Source organism: Lycorma delicatula, chromosome 5 (assembly GCF_047948215.1).
Source record: "Lycorma delicatula isolate Av1 chromosome 5, ASM4794821v1, whole genome shotgun sequence".
Taxonomy (NCBI): domain Eukaryota; kingdom Metazoa; phylum Arthropoda; class Insecta; order Hemiptera; family Fulgoridae; genus Lycorma; species Lycorma delicatula.
In genome coordinates, this window is record NC_134459.1 from 12,057,429 (window position 1) to 12,082,313 (window position 24,885).

General features: G+C 30.4%; 1 protein-coding gene across 1 annotated transcript in view; it reads left to right on the forward strand.

The window, feature by feature from the left end:
* LOC142324723 (uncharacterized) overlaps positions 1 to 24,885 on the forward strand; it is a 79,943-nt gene that overhangs the window by 30,077 nt on the left and 24,981 nt on the right. The window contains exons 6-10 of the mRNA XM_075365641.1: positions 3,160 to 3,460; positions 5,443 to 5,583; positions 9,898 to 9,990; positions 14,138 to 14,313; positions 20,636 to 20,849. Coding sequence (XP_075221756.1) covers positions 3,160 to 3,460; positions 5,443 to 5,583; positions 9,898 to 9,990; positions 14,138 to 14,313; positions 20,636 to 20,849 — 925 coding nt within the window. The remainder of the gene's footprint in view (positions 1 to 3,159; positions 3,461 to 5,442; positions 5,584 to 9,897; positions 9,991 to 14,137; positions 14,314 to 20,635; positions 20,850 to 24,885) is intronic.

The following is a 24,885-nucleotide window of genomic DNA, read 5'->3' on the forward strand; positions in this document are numbered from 1 at the left end:
GGTTTATCTGTTTGTGAATGGGGCTTCACTCATGAACTCAAACAGATGCACCAGTTTGTGCTTGCTGTGACTGCCAACTAACAGTGCACCACATCCTTGTGGATTGTATCTTATGTGGTATTGTGTCACAAATTTAAACTAGGAGCTAACATAGTGTAACAAGACCAGTATAGCAGGCCTGACATTACTCAGGCCTGCTGGATTGGTAGGAATCCATTGATTCCTACCAATTATCATGAAAGTAATATAAAGTATAATAATTGGAGGAATCCAGAAAGGGAAAAGAAGAATCCTTTTTGTAAAGAATAGGTCCGTTTTACAATTGTCTTTTGTTATACTGCATGATGTCACACAATGAACATCTGTTGTATGGTGAGAAGAGACCAGGTTTGAAATTCATGGGAACAAAAGCCTCGGTCGACTGTTCTCATACTACGAGTTGGGTCTGGTCCGCAGGTTAAGAGGCTAGCAGTGTAAATAGCCCAGTAAGACCAACTTAAGAGGAGTTCTATTAGAACCAGTCTGTGAGGCGTTATGACGTCAGTCCTGCAAGGGCAGTTCTGGGAGGAGGCTGCGAGTTGTGTGGGCTCGGAGTTCTGCGAACCAGTCCAACGACACATTACGACGACGATCCAGTAAGGAGAGTCAGATGTGAGTCTGTGAGATGAGAGTGCGAGACATCAGTCCAGCGAGGAGAGTCCTGAATCCAGTGATACGAGTAAGATGACGCCACAAGTAATGCCAGTAAACAAGAAATACTACTGGTGAGTTACAGTAAAACTATATGTGTATATGTGAAAGAAATAATCCAACAGACTTCATTCATAAACTGTTAGGGTAGATGGCAAAGGTATTTGCAAGTGAACACTATACAATTGTTTGTTAATGCAGGACTAGTTGTTAGAAAGGGTTAAGACTAGCAGTCTCTTTTGTTAATGGGTCTGAATTCTAGTTTTCTATTTATCTACCTGGAATAAATTCCGAACAATTATTTATCTTTAACTCTGTCTTGTGTTTAATCTGTATTTATTATTTACTAATGATTTTAATTGTTATTCTTTGTTGATTATGCTCTGTTTTTATGTCATGCTAACTGTTTTGATTATGCTATGTTTTATGTCATATACTAATTGTTTGTTTTGTTGTTATTAACACGTAATATTATCGTTTACTACTATTATCCTAATTATTATTGTAGTTGTAATTACTATATTAATATTTGTGTTGATGTGTAATATTTTGATTGTTATTCTTTGTTGAGTACGCTCTGTTTTTATGTAATATTTACTGTTTTATGTAATATGTCATGTACTAATATATCAATTATTTGATTTGTTATTATTGACATGTAATATTATTATTGTTTACTACTATTATCCTGATTATTATTGTGGTTACTGTATTAATACTTGTGTTCATTAATTGTCACTTATTATTATTATCATCATTATTGTTATTATTATTAATTTGTCGGGTTGTAATTATGAACATTTTAAATCAATAAATTGTAATTATATAAACATTCTAAATTTTCAACCTCTCAGTATCCTGATCAAGCCGTGAAACATGTGATATGAACTATTCTAGCGGATAATGAAATGAAGTTATCGTAGGTTTTACGATTCCTTAGGGCCATCTGTTTATATTCCAATATTTGAATTACTGTATTTCAGCTATTTTTGCCATTTACGGTAACGCAAATGGTAATTTTATTATCTTAATCAGAGATATATAGCATGATATATTTTCATGTTTTTATTTTAATCTTAGCATACACTATAGATTTTCTCATTTTAATATGTATTTCAATTGTTTTTAAAGATGTTTTTGTTTTTATTTAATTTTTAATTGTGAATTATTATTTAATTTTTTAAAACACATATATTGTGTTCAGGTGATGGTAACTCAAAGCTTTTTTCGCCTAGAAAAAACCAACAAAAAAAAAATCCAATAATAAGTTGAATTTTGAGGTACTGGAACACCTACCCTACAGCCCAAATCTTACTCCCTCTGACTTTCATCTGTTTGGGCTGCTCAAGGATGCTTTGTAAGGTCATTGATTTTCCATAGACTTAGATGTACGTAAGCGGTGCAAAAGTGGTTTTGCGATCAACCAAAAACCTTCTGCTTGGAGGGAATATGCAAGCTTCTGGACCGCTAGATCAAGTGCCTTGACAAGGGTGGATTATATAGAAAAATTATGTATATGCTAAACCCCTACCTTTGTGTAAATAAGTTGTAAATGAAAAGTGTGGATAATTTTTGACTCGCCCTCATGTAACATAATTTATATATATATATACACTGATGACATTCTAATACCTTTGTTTTTCTTGTGAGTAATTGTACCCATTACTTTTTTTATTACTGTGTAACTTAATTTATTTAATTCAATGTTTATCTATAAGGATATGTTTTTTGCAAGCTATATGTTTAGTTCTACCTTAGTTATGGTTTATATTTTTATTATTGTATATGTGTAGAAGAGTTTTTATTATTTATCATCAATGAAGAACTGATTAAGGCTCTTGATAGAAGAATGGCAACATATCTGCATTTCATCCAATAAGCTTTGGGTTTAAGTCTCAGTCAGAATTTGCATTTCTCATAACGAAAAGTGACTAATTGAACGTCAGCCTTAAGTTACTTAGTAACATAAGAGAATAAATTTAATACTCTTTGTTATTATGGCTTTTAAATTTAAATTTTACATAAAATTATTACACTGCTTTTAATTGAGGTAGCTGTAGAGACATGCAGTTAGGTGTGTGTAGTGATAGTTGTCAACAGTTAATGGTTTATTTATAAATGTTTGTTTATAAATGTCCATACGTTTCATTTGTTATACATAAAAATGTCAGTTGAGGAGACAGATTATTGTTGAGTGCAGTTTTTTTTTTATTAACACTAAAAAACAAGACATAAAACAAAAGTTACTTAAGTAACACAATATTTTATTAATTTGTGCACAATCGGTGATGCTGATAGTTAAAGGAAAAATCTGGAAACACTGGTGTTTTGATTTCTTATTCAGTCAGAGATGTGGGTTCTCTTGAGCTTAGGTTTAAATAATTTTAATTCATTACATTAATTCATTAAATTACATTTAATTCATTATTTTAGGAAAATAACTATATCAGTAATTACTATTTGTTGCAGTTATTCAGTCGATACAGAAAATTTACTGAGATTGCTTGAAAGTAAACTAGAATATGTAATTGAAATAAGTGAATGTACAGCTTTATTATTAGAATTTGTTCGATGCATTGTATTATTAGATGTACCTGATAAGAATAAATTATTTGAACCGATAGTAAAATTATCACTTACATTACATGGAATAAACCCTCTACTTAATCAAAACGCTTTACAACTTATTTGTACTGTTATGATTGAAAGTAGAAGAAGTGGAAATCAGAACCATTTATCAGTTATTAATCTCCTTGAGAAAGATTTATCAGTAAGTACTAAATTTTAATAGTTTTACAGAAACCTAGTGGATTGAGATATTCAAGATAATCTCTTTTTATCAAAATTGTAAAATGTGGAATGTATTTAAGAAAAGTAATTTCTCAATATTTGCACTTATTTTCTTTCTTAAAATAATTACTATTCCTATGTGAATAAATATTTCTATAAAAAATTAACAGTGAGGAGAGTTGGTTGTTTCTGCAAAATTCTAAATATTGGATGAATTGTTTACTGTTATTTTAACAATGATAATTATTAAGATTATTGTAACTGTCTAAGATTGTACTGTAAATACATTTGTTGCTAGTTTAAGAATTCATCACTTAAAAGTTTTATTAAAAAGTATGAATAAATACTATTACAATGTTAAATCACTTTTCTTTTTATTGTATACAAGAAATATTGTCGTTACTTCAGCAGTACCCAAAAGTATTGAGATTATCACACATCCTAATGAATGGAGTACCATGTGAAAGATTCTTATATTTAAGCTTGCTCCAACCAACATAAATAAATTAATTAATTTTCTACTGAGACTAGTTTTTTTCAAGTATTCTAGCAATGTTTTTTATAATATTTAATTTAATATAAAATTACTTACCAACATAGAACTGAACTGTTGATGCCATATAAACCACTGAAATTATTTAGAACCATAAAATAATCTTTAAAAAGGAAACCTACACTTCAAAAAATCTGTACCGTAACTAAAAAAAAAATATTTCCATAAATTTTTAAATTTCAACTTTTAAAAAGTACTGTAAATCAAAAACCGCCATCAACTGCTATTTCTTAATGTCAGGCACACCCAAAAAGTCAAACTTGAAGAAATAATAACTTTTTTTTCAGCGTGATTTTTATTTAAATAAGGGTTGTCTGAAGAAAAGCCATTTGCAAGAAACATGTTTTTTAAGTTAAGGATGCAAAATAATGATGTAAAGAAATTGCTGCTGGTTGTTATTTTTTACCTGTTCTATTCTAATTTTATTGAGCTTTTGTATGGATGTACTTTAAAATCAGAATGACTTTGATCATAATGTATAACATTAAGCTATATATCACTACAATCTAATGCTATCCAGTAAAGATAAATAAAATATCTTAAGTCATTTATATAAATAATATATTTTTTATTTAAAAAATTTTCTACTTAAACTATTTGGAAAACACAATTTACAAAAGGATTACTGGAACTTCCTCTAAAAACTACAAAAAAGAATCATCAAAATTGGTTCGTTTTTTAAAGAGTAAGACTTGACATTTAAACTAAGAAACTGCCTTTTTTTAATTTGATTATATTATTAAAAAACCTTTCAAGTGTCCATAAAATCTTAGAACAGTGCAAAATCCATAGAATTAGTAGGACATAGTTGACCAAAGTTTCAGTATAGTAATAGCTTCTCAGATTTTAATACAAAGTAATGTGATTTTATTCAAGTTGTTTTGAGATGAAACATCAGCTCATTCACTATTTCTTAACTCTATTCAATAGATTATTTTAGTTTACATTAATGAGAACTTTAAATTATTAGAAGTTATACTTAAAAAAAAGAACTATTTTCTTTTCACTAAAAAAAAATTAAGTGAAATTTCTAAGATCATCATAAATTTCTTATCAATTTTTATCTCGTTTTTTTTTTTACAGTTCCTGTATTTTGTAACTTTGTCCAGTTAGTCTGTAATTAATGGGGACTTTGCATTCAACAACTTTAAAAAAGTTCCATGAAAAAACTAACACATTTAAAACAAGATTTGAATCAATAAGGGAATACCTTAAAATGGAATTTACTTTAAAAATGCTTTTAAAAGCAGCCTAGCAGAAAAAAATTCTATGATTGGATTGGATAATCCTTTACTTTCATAAATCAATAACAGTATGTCAATCTGACTGTCAAGAATGTTTGCGCTATTAATTTATTAATATTATTTGTGTACTGCGTGGATTTAATGAACATTTCTTTTCCATTTCAGATGTTGTTATCCTCTTTTAACTTCAATGATTCTACAGAGCTAGAAAATAAAAGTTCAATAACTGCTCTTCTTAGTTTATTACTAGAATTAAGTCAAGAACCATCTTTCTGCAAGAGGATTTTATCAACTTTGCAACCATCAGTTAGTTAATAACTTTTTATTTGATTTGCTTATTTGCATGCTTTTCACATTTAATAGAAATTAAGTATGAATTTTTTCATTAACCTTAAAAATTAAGTTGGTACTTTTGTAGATTAATCTCATTTTATTATTAAAATAAGATATTTAATTTAAGTATCATTTTAAATAATGAAATCATAATTTTATTTTAAATATTAAATTTTTGTGTTATATCTAAAACATTTTAGATATATTTCTTAATAAAAAGTTCAGCAATCTGATAAACTTTTTTCAACAGTTTTTTTTTATAAACCTTTTTTAATAACATTCTTGAATTAGGCATGAAAGAAATTGATTTTTATAATTAATGATAGATGAATTTTCAGTTGTTTTGAGATTAATCTGTAATATTCATCTTTGAGTTCCTAAATAATTGTGTAATTAATCCTGATTTGTTCTTTTTTTATATATAAAAAAATAAAATAAAATTCAAAATATTCTAATTAACTTTGCATATGAGGTCTGTTCAGAAAATAACTGAACATTTTTAATTATGCACCAACGGAGAAATTTAGTGACTTACGGTTAGCAGCATTGCATTCTGCATAACCTCCTCTGTAACCATATGTTCTTGGACTGTTGATATCTCATTTAATTTTCATGTTATTGTTATTTGAGTGCAATGTGTTAGTAGCGATTTTTGTAATATGTAGTTTTTTGGGAGCAACAATAAAATGTAAAATTTTGCATGAACCTGGAGAAAACTTTCACAGAAACGTTTCAACTTTTGAAACAAGGTTACGGAAAAGATGGTCTGGGTTCTATGTAATGTTACAAATGGTTTTCATTAAAAGTGGTCGTCAGTCCATTGAAGATGACTTTTGACCAGGAAGGGCTTCGCCTTCAACTGATGACTACCAGATACAGAAAATCAGTGATCTGTTGCATGTAAATTGCCAATTATCTGTCAGAGAACTTGCAGAAGAGGTTAGCATCTTGATTGGATCATACCATGACATTTTGACTGAAAAATTGAACATGCATAAAGTTGCAGCAAATTTTGTTCCTCGTTTGATGACTGCAGAAAGAAAAACAAGTGAATATTTGTCGGCAACTTCTTGAACAAGTCAATGACGATGAAATATTCATGCAAAGGATTATAATAGGAGATGAAAGTTGGGTTTACGGCTATGACATTGAGACAAAAGTTCAACACCATTTTGAGACTATTGATGACATTAAAGCAAATTCGTCACGTACCTTAAAGGCTATTTCAAATGAAACTATCCAGGACTGTTTCATGAAGTGGAAACACTACTGGGAAAGTGTTTGAATAGGAGAGGAGAGTACTTTGAAGGGAACAAGGACCAGTAATCTGTAAAATTAATAATACTTAACTGATCACCAGTCAATGAAATGATCAGAATGCTGATCATCTTGTTCAACTGATCCTGGGTTTGAAACCTAGAAATGTTGTTGAATTTTTTATCACTTCATCATCATAATATAAAGTATTTTTCTTTAATTAAGCCCTGTATAATTTGATATGTAGAGAATAGATAGAAAAACAATAACTGTAGTATCTAAATCAGGCTTAGCATTTTTTACATTTCAAAGTTTACCAAACATAAAGAAATTGTGATTTGGGCATTGACCTATTATTTTTGGAATAAATGAAATATAATATTCGTCACAAAAGGAAAAGTTTGTCTCAAAGAGTTTTATCTAATGACTTCTTGATAGAAAAAATTAAGTGTCGTGACATTTTTGTTCCTTTCTGATTTATTATTAAGCATTGGGATTTATTTTATAAAATTCAGTAGAAATGATATATAATTAATTATCAATAAAAAGTATCATGCTTTTTCTTACTTTTGTGTTAGTTGAATTACAATATTCCAAACTTTAGAGATTATTCAGGTAGACCAGGAAAATGAGAAATTTCCAAACACATAGTGGCAGAGCCATGTAAAAGTGGCAGGATTTCATGACTGTGCTATTGAGGTAGAGACAACTTTGTAATTTAGTTACAATGGATCAGTGGACTGATTCACAACATGTGCTTGTTGTGAAGGCATATTACAGAAAACAGTAATAGTTGAGCTTGCAGGGAATTTTGATGTTACTACAATTTAGGATGTCATGATCATGTTCCATTGTGTCATGGGGTAAAAACATGAGTTGATAATTTTGAGGAGATAGGTTTATCTTTAAAGAATAATCTGTTAGGAGCTCCACAAACTCAGTGAATCCCAGAGAATAAAGTTGTTCAGGCTTCATTTACAGGAAGCTATCAACATTCTGCTTGTAAATACACATCAGCTTTGTGCCTCAGCCAAACAACTTTTCAACAAATATTCCACCAGGAGTTACAATTCCATCTGCATAAAGTGCAAATTGTGGAGTAGTTATAACCAGCAGATCATTTGATGCAGTGGCAGTTCTGTGGAAAAAATAAACAACTACTCTGGTTTCATTGAAAACTTGTGGATGCCTGACATGGAACTTTTCCGTGTCAATGGAAATGCAGTTAAAGAAAATTGGTATGTGAACCATTAATGACATGTAGTGTGGTTTTAATTTTCAAAAATAAAACTTATAAAAACGTTTTTTAACATTGGTGACAGTTACTTTAAAATTCCCTGTTTCCCTGGTAAACCTTATTCTTAAGAAAGTTACAATAAGTATAAGAACAGTTTTTTATCTGTTTTAATTTGTCTAATGGTTGGTTTCAATAGAATAGTTATTTTTTTAAATTGCTATTTTAGTGCTTAGTAAGGCTAGGTAATTTGTTTTCTTTGAACTATATTTTAATAGTTATGGTATGTATATTTTATCATAGTTTCAATAACAAAGGAGATTTTCCATTAAAACTAGCCATAGTAATGACATCTAATGTGTTAAAAAAGAACAGTTACTTCAATAGAGATCTGTACAGACAATTGCAAAATTGATATTTTGTTTTACACCTATGTGAAGCAATTTTACTTAACACATGATCAAGATTGATATCAATTTTCTTTACTTCACTACCGTTTTTCCTATCATTTGTTTATTGAGATTATAAGAATAAGTACACACTGTGACAGTTTTGCCAAAAAAACAGTTCAGTGAAAAAAGTTGCTGACTTTACTGAGAACCAAAATAGCATTAATTTGTAAAGAGTATCTTTATTAAAACTCGAATCAGAAGAACCTAAATGACATAAAATTTTGTTCTTTAACATACTTAAACACCACTTCTTTACACAATCTGTTAACAAAGTTATGAAACATTAAAGTTGCACTACCAGAGAAACGGGTGAAGAATAGCTTTTTTACATAATTTTAGGTTTTTCATAAATAAATCTCAATTTATAACACTATTGGAGAAAAGAACAAGGTTTAATGTGGTATAAAACTTTTTCAATCTGGTGACTTGTAAGATATAACACTGGTTTCTAAGAATGATAAGAGTTTTTTATTGCTGATAAATCATTTTTTTTTTATTGAAAATCAGCTGATAAACATCTGAATTGAATTAGTTGTATGTGTGTATTCTGGCTTGGCTCAATTAGCTTCAGGTTGGGCTTTTTGTACAGCTATTATAGGATCTTTAATTAAAAGATTCTTATAGGAACCATAATCAAAGCCTACAGACCTAAGGCTGAAACAGAGCATGGGAACATCCATCAAAACTCAGCAATATAAAGAAAAACAGTATCTCTGTAGGTTTCCCCGATTCTTGAGCAGACCCACTGGAAGTATAGTCAAAACCCATAAAATATCTTAGGAATGGTGGGAATAAGAATAAAACAAATGATCGGATAGTAAAAAAAAGGTCAATCCATCCACTATCGACTGCAAAATGTGATCTTACAGCTATACCCCCATAGGTTGTGGGCATTTATTCCACTCGCCGTTCCTTGGAAGATTAGGATATCTTTATTGAGGGACTGCTCATTAATTTCGCTTAAATATGTGCTACAACAAATTGTTTTTCTTCTAGATGCTAAAGTTATCTAAGCTTTGCTCCCCAAATTAAAACCCTCACCCATCTCCCCATATTTGTATTGTGTGTGGTAGTAGCCAATTGAGCTACATTATAGGAATAAAATTTTTAAAGCAAGTAAATTTTATAGTTAAATTTAAGTTTTATTAAAGTTTTGTTATAGTTATTTAAGTCTTTTATTAATAAATAGTTTTATACTTCTCACTTAATGAACAAAACCTTGAAATTGCTACTTGATGCAGCTTGTTATTAAATTAAATCAGTTAAAAAATAGTAAACATGTAATTAAATGTTTTTTTTGCATTATTAAAAAGTTTTTTTTTTATTGAACTTTTATTATTTTAGATGATGAAAAATTATTTTTTGCAAATGCTTTCACCTAATTCACCAGAAAATGACAATCTGTTTGATGAATCAAGCTCAGCACTTCATCTTCACGTAAGTTTTATTTATATTATTGTAATAAAATAACACTGATAGACAAAAAAAAATTGTTTAATGTTTCTCTAAGTATGATACCATTTCTTGAATTGCTTTTTTGCGTACATTACATATCTGTAAATACAATTTTTCTATCACCCTTAGTTTTTAATAAATTACGCTTAAAAAAAATTAAGGGAAAATATAGTTAAAATATGTAAAATTTATAATTTTGCATGGTCATACCTGTGTTAGAATGATTTTGCTGATGCTTTTTTTTATAAATAGCCTCAGGTACATCCCAAATTAATGTCCAACAGTAATCAGTTGGTATGTTAGTATTCCATTTCCTATTATAGCAGCTTTCCATCACTGAAATGTCTTGGTGGAAACGTTCACTGTGTTCGTTACTTACTTCTCTGAGGTTGTCCGGAAAAAATCCAGATATGAGTGGAAGAAATGTATTTTCAAAGACTTATTATATTCCATAGCTCTGTATGAAGTAAGAAGTTGATTTACAATATTATGGTAATTTTCAGATTTTTGTTCGCAGAGAAAACTTTTGGAAACATCGTTAGATGAAGCCCAAGCTGCACTTTCTGCATTATTTAACATAGAGTTAAATACGTCATCTTTGACCAACTCTCTTATTTGAGGACCAACAAATATTTCTTGTTTAATTTTTCCTTCACTTACATTCGGGAATTGCAAAAATCCAGGACTATCCTTCATTGCTTTTACAGAATTTTTCATTAGTCATAGCTTGTTATGGAGAGGGGGTAAAAATATTTTTTTGAGTTCAACTCATGAATAAATATTTTTCGCATTTGGAGTTAACTTGTCTCATTTCTTCCACTCTTTGGTAACATAATGTTTATCCCTAGCTCGGCTGTCTCATTTACAAAGAAAACACATGTAGTTAGTATAGCCTAACTGCAAGTCTAACAAAATAGCTATAACTTTCAAATCACCATATATGTTCCAGATATGTTTTTTATCATTTATTTTTTCAAGAACATCTTTCATCACATCGTATGTCTCTTCAAATTAATACCAAAAGTGATTGGTATCGAAGGATATTTGTTACCATTGTGTAGTAGAAACCACTTTTAAACTATACTTGGACGAATATATGAAAAGGCGCCAGTCTTCAGATTTATAAACTTGTTCCAAGTGCAACATAAGCTCATCAATATTTGTGCAATAAACCAAATTATTTTCATTAATAAAGAATCATTTTACCCATAAGTACTAAACATAATTTAGTACATAAAAATACTGATTCCTTTCAATTATTACTTATCAGTAGTAAATAGTAAAATATTATTTTCCTAATTCTAAGTAATTGTTACAATTAATCAGTATTTATCATATTTGAAACAGTAATTACTGACTTTTATTCACTTCCTTCGTTGACTTTGATGGACTTTCAGCCATAGCACCTGAAATCTCAAGCAGCTTCTGTTAGTTTAGTTTAGGTGGTCTTCTACTTCAATCAACATCTTCAGCATAGCCTATTACCTGAAATTTTTCAGTAAGAGTTCAAACTGCATTGCAGTGAGGAACAGGAGTATCATGCTTATGCTTAAAACTTATGCTTCATTAAATCAGTATACTTGTCACCTTCATGAAAGATATGTTCAACAAAAAAAATGTGTTCCTCTACTAAAAGAGCCATTATGTTTTTCACAACTATTGATTTCATGAATAAAACAACATGAAATGAAATGAAGCATGTTCAAACACAACTCAATAACTGATGTCTTGGTTTACTACTGAGCAACATCCAATAAATCCACAGGGCAACCAACCTAGTGCTGGAAGAGTAAAGTACACCGCATAATTCTAAAGCATACTGCACAGTGAATTTCTGATTACTCTGTATTTTCAATGCATAAATAATTTTTATAATTGTATTAATAATATCTTAATTTAAGAAAAAAAATAAAAGTTTTGTATATATTTTAATTGGTTGATCTTACGCATAAAAAAGGTATAAAATTCTGAATAGGAAAATTAGAATTTAGTCATGATGTTGATTTTTATCCACTAGAAAGATCCAAAATGTTGTGTGGGTGTATACATAATGACTGACTATAAACATTTCAAATGAATAAGCCTGAAATTACAAATTTCAGTAGTAATTAATATCAGTAAAAAAAGATTTGATTTTAATTTAACACAAAATATTTCTTTTACAGCTGTTCTTGAGAATAAATATATATATATATATATATATACAAATTAGTTATTGTATTTAAATAAATTTGAATATGCAAAAATTAGTAGACTTAGAAATGATTACAGGAAGACTTTTTTGTATCATAGAACTGGTGTTAGCTTCATATATTAGTTCTTTTCTACTATGAGGATCATTCAGTAATTAAAAAAACGTTTTTAGTGAAGGAAATGCTTAATGCAGGCAATTGAAACTTTTATAGTGTTAGTTGGCAATCTTGTGCGTAGTCAGCTGTTCGATTAATATTTACATAAACATAATCTTTAAAGTCTTAGTTATGAAGGCTTGTCCACTTCAAGAAAGTTCTTTTGAAGAACAGTGTTCTGTGATCCAATGAAGTGCTCATGGTTGATTTTCTGTGATTATTTAGAGGAGCAACGCTCTGTCAACAGCCTATACTAGTCAGTCATGATTGAGAACAAAGTCAAGCTCGCATTGAAGAGGAAATGTCTGGGATGGCAGAGGAAAGGCATGCTTCTTCAGAGAAAAGAAAAAACTACAAAACTGACTTTGAGATCAATGTAAAGAATTCTTTACTGAGGGTATAAGAAGACTTATAAAAAGATGGGACAAGAGCAGATAAGTTGTTGGGGAACAGGGAAAAGTAGACAAAAAAGTTGTATTTATTTAATAAACCATTTTTTCTATTCCTATATCTGTCTGTTAAACTGTTGAATAACTCTCGTGTATGCAGAAATCATTAGTAAATACTTTTAATGGGACCTTCCAAATATTAAAGTAAATGGTTTTCAATGATGTTTAAATGTAGCATACGAAAGAATATCTATCTTTTAGATCTGTTGAATATCTCTTAACTTTGATATAGTTACAAATCATAAATAAAATATAAGAGTAACTGTTTTACAGATTTTCCCTACAAGTGTTCATTGTGAGCACCTTTCATCTTGTGGCACATATCCAACTGATAGGAGAGTTCATCCATAATCTTCCTGAGCAATGAAAGCAACAATTGTTTCAGTCCTATTCCATGAATCAAGTAATAGTGGAGACATATACAAAAGGTCTTTTACTCCAAAGGAAAAAATCACATTTCAGAAGGTGATCTTTGAGATAATAGCAAACAAGCCCTGTCATTCATACAGTAGTGAGAAAGTGGGCTCGTTACTAAATATGATCAAGAAAATCATCATCTTCATGTTCACAATCAAAAAGTCAGCATACACAGTGTAATCAGTAGGCTTCATAGCCTGTAACAGCTCTAAACTGTATGTGTGTGTGTATGTAAATAATTCCTTAATACATTCCACATTGGCATTGTTAATTTGCAGCCAACCTTCGTAACAGATTTTTTAGGTACAAGTTCAATATTTTCTTCAGACACCCTCGGCCATCCCGTACTCTATCAGATGTTTCAATCTGATTATGCCATCAACAAATATTAATGTCACTGAGAGAATCAGAATCAAACCCTCAGCAGAATGTTCATTGAACTTTAGCTACAGATTCACATTTACCAAACTGCAAAACACAGACGTTTTTCTGTTTAGTAGTGTCACTGTCAAGAGGAAAGATAGGAAATTAATCTATAGCCATGCATCCCAAATAAAACTCTCCATTTTCTCTTTGATACTTACCTTTAATCAACACAGTACACCTCATCAAAGAGATATTCTAACAAATTAAAACTCAGATATTCTTTTTTGTTCACCTGGTACATTTTTGAAAGTGGCATTTTAGTCTGTTGTTATAGTGATAGCATTTCTGAATTTTCCATTCAAGAAAACTAATAAAATGTTAATGGAGATCAGCATACGTATACTTTTTATTGATAAGAATACTGGCTTTATTCCAGTAAATCAAAGATCTGATAGAGCATTGTTTATTCGCAAAAATTTTGATTGTTTATCATTATTTGAAATTTGTATTATTTTAATTAAATACATATATATATTTTTTTCTTTTTAGGGTTTATCATTAATCTCAACATTATCACTGATTGATGATAATTGGAGTGCATTATTTTGTGAAATTTTACAACATAAGAAATTGAAATTAAGACTTGCAGCTACTCTTTTTACTGCATCTGCTGAAGTAAAACTGCAAGTACTTCGGTTGATTAGTCGTCTTGGTAGTGATCACAGGTGATTTATATATTTCATTTGATATTAACAGATTTATAAGTAACCTAATAAATGAATGGGATGTATAGTGTATCTATGATAAAATGAGTGTATTTCATTACTTTCAACAGCGTATGTCTGATTTATATTTATCTGTGTTAATCCAAAATCTTTTTATTCTGATAGTAGGTTTTCTATTTCTTTGTAATGGTAAGATCTAGGGTTTTTGACTTGTGAATGTGATTATTTACTTCATTTGATTCTAAGTTGAGATTGTAACAACTCAAGATGTCCATAATATTAATATTATTTTATTATTAATGTAAAGAACTTTGTTGTGAAGCTTAAGGTTTTATGCAGTTTTTTTATTTAGAAATTTCTAGAACCCAGTATATTGTTGCATTGAGACTATTTTATATATATAAATATATATATCACATGTTTTATTTATATGTATATATACCATACAAACACACATACACACACATACTGAAGTCTCAATAGAAGAAGAATTCAATAAAACACAGTTGAAGACCACTACAAAACCTTTAAAAATTAACTCCAAAAATCCCTATTAATAAAGAGTGAAAACTGTAAACTGGCCCATAACAATAAAGACAATGCGAAAATCCTAGCTAAATATTTCAGCAAACTCCTAAATTGCAAAAAATCGACAGAACTCCTAAACTTTAACACCAACACCCCAGTAATAACACCACCAGAAAACATCAACCCTCCCACAATAAAAGAAGTATACCAAGCACTGGGTGAGATGAAGAATTACAAAGCAGCAAGAGAAGATCAAACTTCTGTAGAGATCTGGAAAAATGCAGGAAGAGCAACAAAAATTGCCCTTTATTAACATCTGAATCAAAGAAGAACTACCAAAACACTGGACGACAGCCCTCATCCATCCTGCTCCACAAAAAAGGAGACAAAACAGACCCTAAAAATTACAGGGGAATCTCACTCCTAGACACAATATAAAAATTCTTTCAAGAATCATCTTAGACAGGATCAGTTCACAACTCAAGAAAGAACTAGGTGGATACCAAGGAGGTTTCAGACCCTGGAGTAGCTATTCAGACCAGATCATGAGTCTCAAGCTAATAATGAATTACAGGGACATGATGATAACATCTGTAGATTTCAAGAAAGCATATGACTACAGCCACAGAAAATCCTTACTAAAAATTCTAAGACACATCGAACCATATACCAAATTAACAAATGTGATAACACTGAGCCGAAGGTAAAATTCAGAGGGAAGCTCTTGGAACCATTTGAGATCAAAACAGGACTGTACCAAGGCGATAAGCTCTCACCACTATTATTCAACTGTACTGTAGAAATGGTAATGAGGGAATGGCTCAAAAAATGCCCCCCAAAAGTAAAAATAGGCCGAAAAATCAAAACAAACTGTTGTGGTTTTGCTGACAACTTGACACTGCTAGCAAATGACATTGATGAAGCTAAATCACAGATATTAGAACTTCAAAGGATTGCAAATAAAATTGGTGTCAAAATATAATTTAAAAAAAAAAAACAGAAATTATGTCCAAAAAACCAGCAAGATTAAAAGAAGTAATTGTAAACGGTAATAAAATCAAAATAGTAGCCCTATTTAAATACCTCTGAGAAATAATAACAAACAACTAAATGAAAAACCTTGATCCAAATAAGAGGAAACAAACTAGCTAAAGCTCAGAAATTAACCTTGTACACTTACAATAAAAAATATCTATCAATAAATACAAAAATAAGACTACAACACAGTTATAAAACCAGAAGCCACTTGTGCAACAGAAGTACTCTTCCACTTGAATAAACAATCAAAAACAGACTCCTGAAAATCAAAAGAAGTGGCAGAACATGCATCAATAAAAATTACCAAAAAGATGGGCAGTGGTGGATTGTGCCCACCATAGTCATGTACAAAGGGTTAGAACCCATCACTGATATCATGGGTAAGAGGAGACTAGGATTCTTTGAAAATATCATGAGGATGCAAGATTCAAGACTTGCTAATACAATGTAATCTCTTCTCAAAAGCACCAAGACAGGATGCAGATGGATCAGAGAAATAAGAGAGGATCTAAAGGAGATTAGCCTTACACCAGAAAACACCACAAATAAAATAAACAAGAAAATCAAGAAAAAAATACTTGCTTCACACTCATTAAAAAAAAACATAACAAGAACACTTTCAACACTAGAAAGAGCACAAAGATCAGAATGTATGAAAAAGTACTGGGAGGACCACAAGGCCCAAACAATCCTATCGAACAGACATGGATAATGGACTAACTAAAGTGATCCTGTGTGGACATAATAATAATAATACACATGCACACATACACACACATACACAAACACACAGGGTGTATATAAAGTAAATTATCTCTTAATCTTTTTTCTATAATTGTTAATTATGGGAATCCTGACCATGTCATATCCATTTTGGCCGTAATTTTTTTTTTTAACCTATTCTAAAATTTTAGCTGCAATTGGATTTAACTTCAATTTTTCAAATGGTGCCATGGTTTTGTGACAAATCATTTCAGAGTAAAATTTAACATAGAAATATACAGAAGAAACTGCGCACTGATGTCTGTCAGTTTACAAGATATTAGCCATTAAAAAGGCCATTGACTGATAGTGCTATTTATTCATTTTCATTACCTAGATTTTGACTTAACAATAATTAGGTAAAAATAAAAATTACTTTTTTTCTGAAATGAATACCATTTTATCCATTTTAAAGCTAATGTTAAAAAGATTGAAAGTTTTTCTTAGTTTGTTAGAAATAATACTATTAGGAACACAGGTGCTCAAAATAAAATTCTCTAACCTGTAGGCAGTAGTATGTTCTACATTGAAGTGCTTTCCTTAAATTTGCAAGCATATCAAGAGTAAGGGATTGATATTCATGCAATGATATCTTGTGATTCAGATCTTCAGTATCTTGTTATATAAGGGTTTTGTAAACAATGGACTTTAACAATCTCACAATAAAAAGTCTGTGGCCAATAAAAGGTCCGGAGATCGTACTGGCCATTCCACTGATCTTTGACTAAACAATTTTTCTGAAAATTGAGCATTTAAGAATTCTCTTTTTTCTCTGTTGAAGTGATGTAATGCACCATCTTATTTTTAATGTAATATTTAAGTGAAACAAATGGCAGACTTTAATATGAAATATCTGAACTGTTACTTGAATCTATGTGAATCTAGTTCTGATGAAAACATTTACATACTTGTTACCTGTAAACTCTACATTTCCATATTTCTTTCTTAGTTTTTATGTTTTTCATGACATAAGTATAATAAAAATTTTAACATTTTATATTTGGAAAGAATTTTTACTTGTGCTATAAAATCAGAAATAAAGTTAAATTGTTATGCTTTATAGTGTAGAAAGTCTTAATTATTGGAAGTAGTGATTTTCAAATTAATTGTACTGAAACTGATTTTAAAAATTATGGCTAATCATTGACATCAAGGCTTTCAATAAAAAATAAGATTCATAAGAAACTAATGTGTTGAAGTACACTGTTACGACTGATTTTTCAAGTAAAATGTACCAGATGATTCACACTGATTTATAAACTCAACCAGTATCTTTTTTTTTGTCATTTTAGACTTAGATTTTGCTGATAATTATGTTTGTTACTATATAGATTTTCTGATATAAGTAAGTGATTAATTGATGTAGATTAAAATTCCCAGTAATAAGGACTAAGGATTAGTTAAAACTATATCTACATATATAAAGGCAAGAAATGGAGAAATACTCTGATAAGCCAATAGGCCATGTGGAGGAGGTTGAGTTACTTATTTACATAGTTCTGTGATAAATCGTGGTAATCATATAGATGTACAAAGTAGAATGAGAAGGCTAATACCAGATTTGTTCAATTAATAAATGAAATTGTGTAAGCATGTGGTACTAAAACAAGTTGAACATTTTCAGTTCCAGTGTCATATGGGGGTTGAAGACAGTATAAAAGTACCAGGTACATATTGAGACGTTAAAAAGATATAGAAAGATCTTGACAGTTAGATGGTTAAAAAAGAGATACTGATTATGGCAAATAAAAAGATTGAGATGCAAATTTGATAACAAACAGAATTCGATGGGTATACCCTTTGAAAGACCATAGATAAGCAAAATCAAGCTCAAATTAAGTCAGGGACTAAAAAATGTATACCACAGGCTGCATCATGTCATTTTGTAATAATGGTTAAATCATTATATGTTGAGAACTGCACAAATAACCTTGATAGGTCAAATTCAGCTAATGGGCCACTTGTTTGACACTCTTGACATACGAGGTCTGTTCAGAAAATAACCGAACATTTCTAATTACATGCCAACAGAGATATTTAGTAAAGTGTAGTTTACAGCATTGTGTTCTGCATAATCTCCTCAGTAACCATATGTTCTTTGTTTGTTGATTTCTCGTTTAGTTTTTGTGTTGTTATTTGAGTGCAATGTGTCTAAGTGTTAGTAGCGATTTTTGTAATTGCGATTTTTTGATGATTCTACTGTTGTCTCAATATCATAGCCATAAATCCAACTTTTGTCTCCTGTTATGATCATTTGCATGATTGTTTCATCATCATCGGCTTGTTTAAGAAATTGCCAACAAACATCCACTTGATGTTCTTTCTGCTGTTCGGTTATCAAACGAGGAACAAACTTTGGTGCAACTCGATGCACGTTCAGTTTTTCAGTCAAAATATCATGGCATGATCCAATTGAGATGCTAACCCCTTCTACAAGTTCTGTGACAACCAATTGGCGATTTGTACACAGGCAGATCGTTGATCTTCTGAATGTGGATGTAATCAGTTGAAGTCAAATGCCTTCCTGGTTGAGGGTCATCTTCAATTGACTGATGACCATTTTTAAATCGTGAAAACCATCTGTAACATTGCGTACGATACAGAGTATCATCTCCATAAGCTTGTTTCAAATGTTGAAGTATTTCTGTGAAAGTTTTCTCGTTTCATGCAAAATTTTATGTTATATCGTTGCTCCTGAAAATCACACATTACAAAAATCACTACTAACACTTTATCATGTTACATTCAAATAACAATTACTTGAAAACTAAATGAGATATCAAAAATCCAAGAACATACAGACAAGGTTATGCTGAACCCAGTGCTGCCAACTGCATGCCACTAAATATCTCTGTTGGTGCATAATTAAAAATGTTCATTTAATTTCTGAACAGACCTCGTAGATGTTAAAAAGAAGAGTATGAATTGGAATCCATATGATATGAAAGAAAGAGGCAGACCATGAGCAATATGGAAGACAATAAAAGAGATACATAAATAAGTTTAATTTTGGAGGTAGTTGAAACGGTATACTCATATTTTACAGTTAGGAGTATAATAAATAAGTGAAACACAGTAGCATAGCAGGAAGTAAGTCAAATTACAAAGTTACTAGCAGAATTTTAAAAGGGTTCGTGAATAAAAGTTATAAGAATTACTATGAATGAATTTACAGGAGTTTCTTTGAATACTGTGATAACAAAATTACACTTGATAAACAAAGTGAGTTATATGATGCAGAAGTCTTTAGGATGTCGGACACCTCTTTTATTTGTCGGACACAGTTGTTATCATAATAGCTATTGCCCTGGTATAGGAAAGATGTGTTAATGTAGTTGTGTTACCATCAAGTTCCACCTGTCTGGAATGTGTAGTTAATTAGAATCTTCAACAACTGTGTTGGCTTAATGATGCCAGTGATTCTCCTACACAACTACAAAGTTAAAATTTGATTATTATATATATATATATATATATATATAGGCCTTGTCTGTTGACATTCTATATGAAATAACAGCATCTTAATTACTCTACTCTTCTGACACTTAATATAAAGAGTAAGATGTATCTTTAATATTGCACCTTCCACAAAGTATTCATATTTATGATACTAGTATTGATTGTTGCTTTCGTTTATATTTTTAATTTCCCCTGTATTTTCAAAAAGTGTTTCCCTTGTGAAGGACTGAATGTATTTATTGAAAATATAAATAAAACTTTAAAATTTTGTAAAATATTTCAATGAACTTCCCTTGTCAATTTCCAAAAGATCTTACCAAAAATGTCAGAATAAATTAAAATAAAAAAGAACAGCACAAGAGAATACTTTAAACAAAAATAATTTTTTTGTCATATAATAATTTTAAGTAATACATTTGCTTTCTTCTACTTCTTGTACTGTTATTTTTATTGCTAGTTAATACATTTTGATTTATGAAAATACTGAAGTATTATGCGTAGCAATAACATATGTTTATTGTAACTAAATTTTCAGATTACTAGTAGAGTTATCACAGTGCATGACTGAGTTTGACAAAGTAATGTCACCAATAATCAATACCAGTAAAACTAATGGGCTGTTGTTACAGCAGAATAATATGTCTACTAATTCTGGTCAGTACTACTCATCACCGCTCTTAACTTTAGCCCAGCAAAACAGATTAGATCAATGTATTGCAACTGTGCAACAAGCATTAGCCAATAACCAGGTACTTTTGTAGTAACATTTTGATTAAATTAATATTATGTATTTATTTTTAATGAAATATTTTATCTTCATATTTTTAAATTCAAAACATTACAATTTATATAACTACCTCTTGTACATTTTTTTTTGTCTTCAGCCATTTGACTGGTTTGATGCAGCTCTCCAAGATTCCCTATCTAATACCAGTCGTTTCATTACGATATATCTCCTACATCCTATATCCCTAAAAATTTGTTTTACATATTCCAAATGTTGCCTGCCTGCACAATATTTCCCATCTACATGTCCCTCCAACATCAAAGTGATTATTCCAGGATGCCTTAACATGTAGCCTATAAGTCTGTCTCTTCTTTTAAATATATTTTTCCAAATGCTTCTTTCTTCATCAGTTTGCTGCCACACCTCTTTATTTGTCACTTTATCCACCCATTTGATTTTTAACATTCTCCTGTACCACACATTTCAAATGCGTTTAATCTTTTCTTCTCAGATACTCTGATCATCCAGGTTTCACTTCCATACAAAGCTACACTCCAAACATATACTTTCAAAAATGTAAGCTGAAATGTTATATTTCTGACTGAAAGCTCGTTTCACCTGTACTATTTGGCATTTTATATCACTCCTGCTTTCTCCATCTTTAGTAATTCTGCTTCACAAATAACAAAATTCTTCTGCCCCCGTAATGTTTTCCCTTCCTATTCAGTACTCCAGCTACATTATTTCTACTACATTTCATTACTTTTGTTTTGTTCTTATTTATTTTCATGTGATAGTTCTTGCATAGGACTTCATCCATGCCATTCATTGTTTTTTCTAAATCTTTTTTACTTAGGCAAGAATTACTACATTTTCAGCAAATCATAGCATCTTTATCTTTTCATCTTGCACTGTTACTCCAGATCTAAATTGTTCTTTAACATTAACTGCTAGTTCTATGTAAAGATTTAAAAGCAATGGAGATAGAGAACATCCTTGTCGGACACCCTTTTTTTATTACAGCTTTCTTATGTTCTTCATTATTACGTTGCAGTTTGATTCCTGTAAATGTTAGCAATTGTTCTTCCATCTCTGTATTTGAACCCTAATTTTTTTATGCTGCTGAACATTTTTATCCAGTCTACGTTATCAAATGCCTTTTCTAAGTCTATAAATACCAAGTATGTTGGTGTGTTTTTCTTTAATCTTCCTTCTACTATTAATCTCAGTGCTAAAATTGCTTCCCTTGTCCCTGTACTTTTCCTGAAACCAAATTGGTCTCCTATCATTTCTTCCATTCTCCTCTCAATTCTTCTGTACAGAATTCTAGTTAGGATTTTGATGCATGACTAGTTAAGTTAATTGTTCTGTATTCTTCACATTTATTTGATCCTGCTTTCTTTGGTATCATGACAGTAATACTCTTTTTGAAGTCTGATGGAACTTCCTCTTTTTCATAAATATTACACACCAGTTTGTTTAGTCTATCTATTGCCTCCTCAGCTGCACTGTACAGTAATTCTGCAGGTATCCTGTCTGCCCTGGGAGCATTTCTGCCATTCAAATCTTTTAATGCTCTCTTAAATTCAGATCTCCCTTTTCATCCACTTTGACTTACTTCATGTATAACACCAGTTTTTAATTCATTTTCCCCATATAACTAACTCTTCAATAAATTTCACCCACCTGCTGTCATTTTCTTTCATATTATTAATCTATATACCATCTTTGTTTAGTGCATTAGATTTTAATTTATGTACCACAAAATTCTCCTTAACTTCCTTTATGCTCTGTCTATTTTACCAATGATCATTACTCTTTCCACTTATGAACACCTTTCTTTAATCCACTCCTCTTTTGCTAATATTCCCTTCCTATTTATAGTATTACTTAATTGTCGATAGTTCCTTTTACTTTTTTCATCACTAGCACTCTTGTATATTCTACGTTCTTCCATCAGCTGCAATATATCCTCTGATATCCAAGGGTTTTTACTATTTCTCCTTGTTCCGCCTAAGTTTGCTTCTGCTGATTTAAGAATTTCTTTTTTAACATTCTCCCGTTCTTCTTTTATATTTTCTACCTTACCTTTTTTATTCTGACCTCTTGCAATGTTCTCCTCAAAAATCTTCTTTACCACCTCTTCCTCAAGCTTCTCTAAATTCCAGTGATTCATCTGACACCTTTTTCTCAGGTTTTTAAACCCCAATCTACGTTTCATTATCACTAAATTATGGTCACTACCAATGTCTGCTCCAAGATAAGCTTTGCAATCGACAAGTTGATTTCTAAATCTTTGTTTAACCATGATATAATCTATCTGATACCTTGCAGTATCGCCTGGCTTTTTTCAGGTGTATATTCTTCTATTATGATTTTTAAACTGGGTGTTTGCAATTACTAAATTATACTTTGTGCAAAACTAAATAAGTCTGTCCCCTCTTTCATTCCTTTTGCTCAGCTCGTACTCACCCAAAATATTTCTTCCTTGCATTTTCCAATGCTTGCATTCCAATCTCCAACTATTATTAAATTTTCATCTCCTTTTATGTGTTTAATTGCTTCGTCAATTTCTTCATATATTCACTCTACCTTATTATCATCATGGGTACTTGTAGGTATATAATTAACAATAGTTGGCATAGGTTTAGATTTTAACCTAAAATTTAAATTTTAACCTAGATTATTACAATGATTCTATTGCTATGCATTTTGAAATACTTTGCTCTCTTCCCTATCTTCTTGTTCATTATGAAACCTACTCCTGCCTGCCCTTTATTTGAAGCTGAGTTAATTATTCTAAAATCACTTGACCAATAGTCGTTTTCCTCTTCCCACTGAACCTTGCTAATTCCTACTACATCTACATTTAACTTATCCATTTCTCTCTTTAAATTTTTTAACCTACTAACCTTTTTTAGACTTCTAATGTTCTACTCGTAGAATATTATATTTTAATTTTCTGAAGACCCCTTCCTTAGCAGTCTTCACTCTGAGATCCAAACAGTCATCTAGTTTATCTCCAGAATATTTTACCAAGGAAGGCACTTTCATTGTTATATGAAAATGCAAAGAGCTACATTTTCTTGGAAAAAAACAGCTGCAGTTTTCCATTGCTTTCAGCAACGCAGTACTCAGAAGTTGTGTGATTCCTGTTATTTGTCATTTATTTAGAGCAGAATATTTATGTTTGCATGATTGAGATAATGTACTATGGTGGTTGTTGTAAGCCAATATCGAAGTTTGAATCAAAGTGTGGCCTACTTGACAAGTGAATGCTTTCTACTTGAAAATCTGTTACATAAATATGCAGTAAGTTGTAAGATTGATAACATATATGAAAGAACAGAAGATTAATCTCTGACATATCAAGATTATTATATAATACAGTTTTGATTACTTCCAATTCTGTGATGTGATATGTCTTCTCCTTTTCCATTTTTTTTATACAACAGCCATTCAAATTAGTAAACATTGTAGTTTTGAATAATGTCCCTTTCTTTCACTCTATTATTTTCTAGCAGTATTTATTAAGTATTTCTTTTGTTCCATTTCTAATAAATTATTTAGATGATTATTATCACTTATTTAGATGATTATTCACTAGATTATGACCTATTTGGTAATTTTAAGAAGTATCAGCTGTTAATTAGTCATTAATAAATGCTAACAGTGAAAGTACACCTAGCTTTATGCAATGTTAGTGATTACTTGAACCACTTTATTAATTTGCCTTCAGCTAAAGGCATTTTATCTTTAATTCACTCTGTTCATTTGTTAGGTTCATTTGCTAGCGGGGTATCAAAAAATCGATTGGGTTGATTTTTCTTTAATTCATATCCTTAAGACCTTTATCAATGCCAATATTTGTTGCTTTTTAATTTAGTAATGCTTTTTTGGCCAGAAATCGACAAAATATTTAAGATGCCACAGTGACGTCGCCCACCACAGAATACAGACCTAATACATGTTTTAACCAAATATCACACGTTCTTCCACCATACACTCTGCTATTATTTATAAATAAGGAAATATTTATCTCATTTATCAAAAATAGG